Consider the following 6,462-nt stretch of genomic DNA (forward strand, 5'->3'; position numbering starts at 1 on the left):
AGGCAAATGAATGCCCTCCCTCTACTCTTTGTGTTACATGTCTACAAAAATGCTCACATTTCTTCACTTCCTCTGCATCTCCACCCTTTGCGATGCGACTTTCCAGCTCTATTTCCTACCCCAAATTTGTGCTGGCCTTGTGAACTGCTTCAGCCAAGAGAATGCTGCAGAAGTGATGTCCCAATTCCAAGCATAAGCCTCAAGAAACCATGTGCATTTCTGTACTCTCTCTCGGAACCCTGAAACTACCACGTGCACAAGCCCAAACTAACCTGCTTGAGGATGAGATCCATGTGACCTAGACATCCCTGTCACTCCAAAGCCCACATTAGTGAGGCCATCCTAGGCCAGCGAGCCCCCAGCTCACCCACCAGATGATCAGGGGTGTGAGCCAACCCTGTCAAGATCATCCACATCTGGCCCAGATCAGTAGAACTAACCAGCTACTAACAGACTTGTGCAAAATAATAAATGCATAATTGGGCTTGGACATAGTTTGTTATACGGCAATAGCTAACTGATACACCCCTGCACCAGTCCTCTCCCGTCACAGGTTTCCCTCTGCCCTGTGTGTCCCGCCTGCTTCCTATACTAGATCAGATGAGGGGCTTTGGCCCAAAATCACCAGATCAACATCCTTACCCATAGCTGTAGTTGGGGGGCAGTGGGTAGGGGATGTGCCCCCGGGGCATCAGGAGGAAAGTACGCCCAACATGCCAGACACTACAGACAGAGAGGAAGATGAAGGAGGCCCTGAGGCTGACGTCTTGTTCATAAAGAAGCTGCAAAAAAAGGAAAAAAAATCAGTGTAACACCCATGCTCATAGCAGCATTAGTCATTACAGCCAAAAGATGGAAGCAACCCAAGAGTCCGTCAATGGATGAATGGATAAACAAAATGTGGTATATCCACACAAGGGAATACTATTCACCTTAAGAAAAGAAGGAAATTCTGACACACACTACAACATGAATGAACCTTGAGAACACTATGCTAAGTGAAATAAGCCAGTCACAAAACAACAAATTCTGTACGAGTCCACTTATATGAGGCTCCTAGAGTAGTCAAATTCATAAAGACAGAAAATAGAATGGTGACTGCCAGGGGCCGGGGGACAGGAGGGATGGAGAGTTAGTGCTTAATGGGTATAGATTTCCAATTTTTAAGATGAGAAGGGTTCCGGAAACAGATGGTGACAATGGTTGCACAATGGTGTGAATGTACTTAATGCCACTGAACTGTACACTTCAAAATGGTTAAGATGGTAAATTTTATGTTATGCATATTTTATCACACACAAAATAGGCAGTGTAAGAGGCAGGGGCTGGAACTCCAGCTTGCAAGAAGGAGTCTTAGTACAGGCTCTTGCATCCCATCCTGTAAGCTGATTAAGCATCTGATACACGTGCCCTCACCCACCAGCAGCAGGGCAGGCATCGTGTCACCTGTCCCATAGCCTTGTGGAGCCTCCTAGCGTTGCTCCTCAAAGATCGTCTAGCACAATGCTTTTACTTTTTCCCCCCAAAAGTAGTATCCTTTTGTTCAAACAAAATTTTACATAAAAATTCAAGTCACAGAACACATCAGTGAGGGGCCACCCAGTCATCCTCCCCTGCATTCTCCTTGGTGACTGGCATGACATGAAAGGGAACTCCTAAGTTCCTCAATGCCCAGTTTGAAAACCACTATCTAGTTCAACCTTCCCGTTTTACATGGAGGTCCAGAGAGGCGCCATGAATTGCACAAGGTCAGAGTAAGCAGCGGCAAAATCAGATTAAACTAAATTCCTGCTCCTGCTCCAGCACTCTTTTTCCTTCCAACTCTGAAGAGAGGAGTGAAAGGCAGGCCCACCCTGCGGTAGTAGGAGAGCCTGGAAAGTGGCCTTGCACCAGGAGTAGAAAGGCTGGAGTTAGTGCACCAGGAGCTCAGGCTCCGGGTGACCCTCCAAGCCATGGTGCTTATGGGACTAAACTAGGCTCATGTCTGGGTAGTGACTGCCGGAGATCTTCTCTTCCCCATGGCCTGCAGGCAGTACCAGTTGCCTCTGGCCTAACACAAAGCCCAGAATGAAATCGCAGATTGAGCAGCTTGGGATCCACAGTCTTTCATTCCTTTCACTCAGCCATCTTTAGTGTGCTGGCTTTTGTCCTCTGGCTTGATGCCTTATAATCAAAATACAGTTGTCACAAGTCCAGCTGTCACATCCTCTCACTGCTACATTCAAAGAGGAAGGTAAGAAGGGGGACCCAGGAGGAAGGCTTTCATTTTGTTCTGCTCTCACCTTCCATCAGGGAGGAGATGTCCCCTAAAGTCCTCTACTATACACCCCCTTTATCTCATAAACAAGATGGGATCACATTCTCACCTCTACCCATCACTGGTGAAGGAGCTTGCCATGGTTGGCTTAGGTCAATCAGGACGCATCCCCTAGGCTGGACAAGCCACTGCCCAGATGAAACCATCAGCAATGAAGAAGGCAAAAGGGCTGCAGATGGGCCACTAACAGCACTGGCACCCATTCACCCCAATACACAGTGTCAGCCTGCAGGAGAGCTGAACAGGCCTTTGCATGCACCCCTGCTGTCCCTACTAGCCACTTCCCAACTCCTTGTCCAAACTAGAAGCTCACAGCAACAAACACCCCATTCCAATGGGCTCCCAGCCTCTGCCCAACACTGGCCCAAGCACATCATGACCACACCTTCCAAACACCTCTTCCCAAAAACCCTGGGTAAATGTGAAGAAGGGGCTTAGTGATTACAAACTCAGGCTCTAGAACCATACAGGCCTGGTTCAAGTTCAAGCATCACGGTTACTAGCTCCAGAACCCTCAGGAAGCATCTTAACCTCTCTGAGACACAAATGCTTCATCTGTAAAATGGGGATTCAAAAATACCTACCTCAGAGGGCTGATGGGGAGAAATCACGCAAGGTTCACAAGACATATATAAGTGCTCAGCAAATATTGGTGATTACTATTTTTACCTTAATGATGAGGAAGACTGCTGAGGAAGAGTCAAATGCTCCATTGTACAGGGTGATGATGGTCAAACGGTGTTTGCCAAACAGGTTCCCAATCTGGAGAGGAAATGACCAGCCTGAATCACTTCTTTATTCATGAAGCAAGTGGTTCCTGAGCACCCAGCATGAGGCAGCCATTCATTATACCCAAACCCACCCTCCACCCCAAGAGCTCCCACCCTAGCCTTGACCAATACCATCTGAGGCAACCAGCTGTAGAAAAGTGCCTCTCCTTCCCTCCACCTTCCCCTTCATTGCCCCAGCCTCCTGCCCAGTGCCTGGGATTGGGGCAGGCTCCAACCTGCAGGTTAGTGATGAGAAACAGGATTCCCCCGACGGTGAGCATGGGCATGGCCAGGAAGAGCAGCAGGGCTGTGTCTGAAGATCAAAGTCAGAGTTGGGTGGCAGCACAGGGCAACCGAAACGTGGAGCCCCCAATGCTGGCACACAGTCCCCTTTCCTCCAGGAAGCCGACCTCCCCACCCACTCCATATTCCCAACAACCCTGGGGTCTGGGCTCCTATTCCAGCCAGGCTTCTAGCATCTTTCGAGGATCTTAAGTTACTGGTACTGGCCAAGGCTCCCTCAAATGTCCCTGCGGAGGTATCCAAAGCCACCATCTTCCCCACCAAAGATGGTCCTGGTCCTGTCTGTGGCCTGCTCGAACCAACTGAGCTAACCAGCCAGCCCTAGACTAGTAAAATCTGGGGGAAAAAAAGCTTTTGAGTACAATAGGGTTGTCCGCTTTTATACTGCTAAGTAAGAAAATTTTCAAAATGGTCATTCATATTATCATTTTAATAAGAAAAGAGAAAACATCTTAACACGTGCTAGGAGGATGTAATCTTGAATAAATTAGCAATCCCTCTTCATTGTCCTTCCTTTTCACGTATTCTCAGTAGACTAAACTATTTTTTCTTTTTTATACAGACCAGCAATAACTCAATATCCCTCAAGGATTCTTTCAAGCTGTGGGTCTCTGCCATGGAGTCCATCTGTCCTTCCCATGCCCTTCTGCACCTGCCCTATCTACCAGGTGCCCCTGAGCTTGTGTTCCTCCCACCCAACTGCTGGCACTCACCTGCAGAGGTGAAGGCTATGGTAAGTGTGGCACTGGTATAGAAAAATCTGAAATACAGAACAGGAGGAGAATATTGTCAAGAAACGAGACACCTGGGAGACAGAACAGGATTCTGCTCACCCAACCTCCAAATTTAGGATTTGACTCCATTCTCAGCCTTGGAGTTCAATGGGCACTGATGCCCCTTGAGCCCGAGGCTCAGAAGCAGGGAGAGAAGCCCCAGAGTGATTGAGATATGGTCCCGACCTCACAGACAGTACAATTTGCTCATCGAAGTCCAAGGCAAGACTGAGAAGTCATGGACAATGAAGCTCAGCTGAGGACATGATTGGCTCAGGACCTAGCAGGGGCAGAGCGGGCAGAGCCAAGGCCCTCCCACCTGGATGTCCCAAGGCCAACCCCTTGGAGAAAGGGATTAGTGCCTGGTCTGAAAATCAAAACCATGAGTTCTAATTCCTCTTTGCTGAATGACTTTGGGCAAGGCACTGCCCTTCTGTGGGCCTCAGTTGCCTTTTCTGTAAAAAGAAATGGCTGGACTGATCTAGACTCCAAGCTTAAAGCTTTATAATGCTGTGATTTCAGGACCACACTCCCAAAATTATAGGGATCCCTTAGCAGTTGGGGGTCTTGTAAGGCATGGTGTAATAGAAATGGTGTCCTAAGGCTGGAGAAGAGGGAGGGGGGAAAAGGAGGGAAGAGGAGGAAACTGGCAGCCAAAGACCAAGAAAGACTGAGGTATAGTCATTATGCGCCCAAAGGCTTAAAGTGTAAGGGACTTGCTTTACTCTCTGGCTATTTCCTGGCCCTGGCCCAGGCCTGGCTGATTCTCTGACAGCAGATCTCACACATGCCTCCCTGGGGGTGCCTCTCTGGGTTGTATCGGCCCCAGCAGGCGACTGCTTATTGCTGAACCTGGTCACAGAGCACTGAGGGCAGGATGCAGTAGCACACTGTGTGCGCGTGTGAGTGAAATCAAGTCCCTGACCCTCTCTGACTCAGCTGCATGGGAGACCCCACCGTCTCCCCTCCAGTCCGAGGGGGCCTGAAATTCCACCATGGGAGTTGCCCAGAAAACCTTATTAGCTAAGCCCTTGGGGAGCGATGGGGGTGGGGAGGCTGGTGAGGAGGATGATTAACCCTACACCAGGCCAGCCCTCACAGGAAGTCAGCCTGGACTCCTGCTCAACTCAGCACATGACAGGAAGACACACTCACAAGGAGCAGGGAAGGAGGTGAGGGAGGGGAAGCAGGCTTGTGGGAGGAGGTGGCGGGTCTACAGACACAGCCTGTTAGGGCCGCTCCTAACAGAGCAGCTGGGAGCCAGCTGCTGATGCAGGGGCTCGGCTTCCCTCCAAGCTGGGCTGCTGTCTGAAGAATTCCTTTTGCCCACCTCTGCCCAGGCTGGGTCTTTGGGGCTTACATGGCTATGAGGCGGGCCACGGTGGTCTTGAAACGGTCAAAGATGTAGCCGGTGGGGAATGTCATGAAGTTGATCATGAAGGACGCCAAGGTGAAGATGAGTGAGAACCTCTCATCCTGGGCTTTGCACTCTGGAGGGGAGAAAGGCTCTCAGAAGCCCAGGGTGGCTGGGTCAACCTCCCATCCATCCCAGCCTTCCTGCCAAGTGAACACCCTCCATCTTAGCTTGCCCAGGAAAGCTCTCCCTTAAGCCAAGTTGAAATGTGACTGTCACTAATTACCCCTCCCGAGCTGGTATTTCTCTCCCTAGGCCCCTCCTAGCCCGTGTGGTTGGGGGCAGTGCTGCCTCTCCCTCTCAACATTGAAAGGCTGTCAGGGTGGACAAGGGGTAAAGTCCTTCCTGCCCCTTCCCACCACTTGGGAATCAGACTCAACTTTCTTAGAAAAGTCATCACTGCCCTTACCAGCCTGCCCTGTGCCGTTGCCCGTCAGCCCAGCATCCGGTTCACACAGCTCCTCAAAGTAATGCTCTGTTTTGAAGACAAACACCAGCGAAGCCCAGCCAAAGATGACTCCCGCAAAGCCAAGGCATTCCAGCAGCCCTGTCAGCAGGGTGGCCAGGTGAAGGGGCAGGCCCTGGCCAGCCATGGCCCAAAGTGGAGCAGATCCTCAGGTCCTACTCTATCCTCCCGGACAGACCACAGGAGCCGCAATTCCTGGTGTTTGAGCGCTTGGAAAATTCCTTTGGCGCACCCTTCCTTCCCTTCAAGGAGCTCTCTGATTCTGACTGTTTCAGACTTGAGCAATAACCATCACTGGGCGATTCTCAGGATTCTGTAAAAGAAGGCAGAGGCTGCCTGCAACAGGAGGTTTGCAAGAAAGGTAGAGGTCGACAAAGGGTTCTTTGTGGGATGGATGAAGGGGCAGGATGATCATGGCT

General features: G+C 50.4%; 1 protein-coding gene across 1 annotated transcript; it reads right to left on the bottom strand.

Annotated features, from left to right (window-relative positions):
• Window positions 1-642: 642 nt before the first annotated feature.
• On the bottom strand, window positions 643-6,170 carry LOC103605959 (solute carrier family 43 member 3-like; the record flags this gene model as incomplete). The annotated part of the gene is made up of 6 exons (XM_008590553.1): window positions 5,987-6,170; window positions 5,524-5,653; window positions 4,104-4,150; window positions 3,324-3,400; window positions 2,987-3,079; window positions 643-782 (listed from the first exon to the last, which is right to left on the bottom strand). Coding segments are annotated over exons 1-6 (671 nt in total), but the record flags the coding sequence as incomplete, so codon positions are not given.
• Window positions 6,171-6,462: the final 292 nt, after the last annotated feature.

Source organism: Galeopterus variegatus, unplaced genomic scaffold, assembly GCF_000696425.1.
Source record: "Galeopterus variegatus unplaced genomic scaffold, G_variegatus-3.0.2 Scaffold6194, whole genome shotgun sequence".
Lineage (NCBI taxonomy): Eukaryota > Metazoa > Chordata > Mammalia > Dermoptera > Cynocephalidae > Galeopterus > Galeopterus variegatus.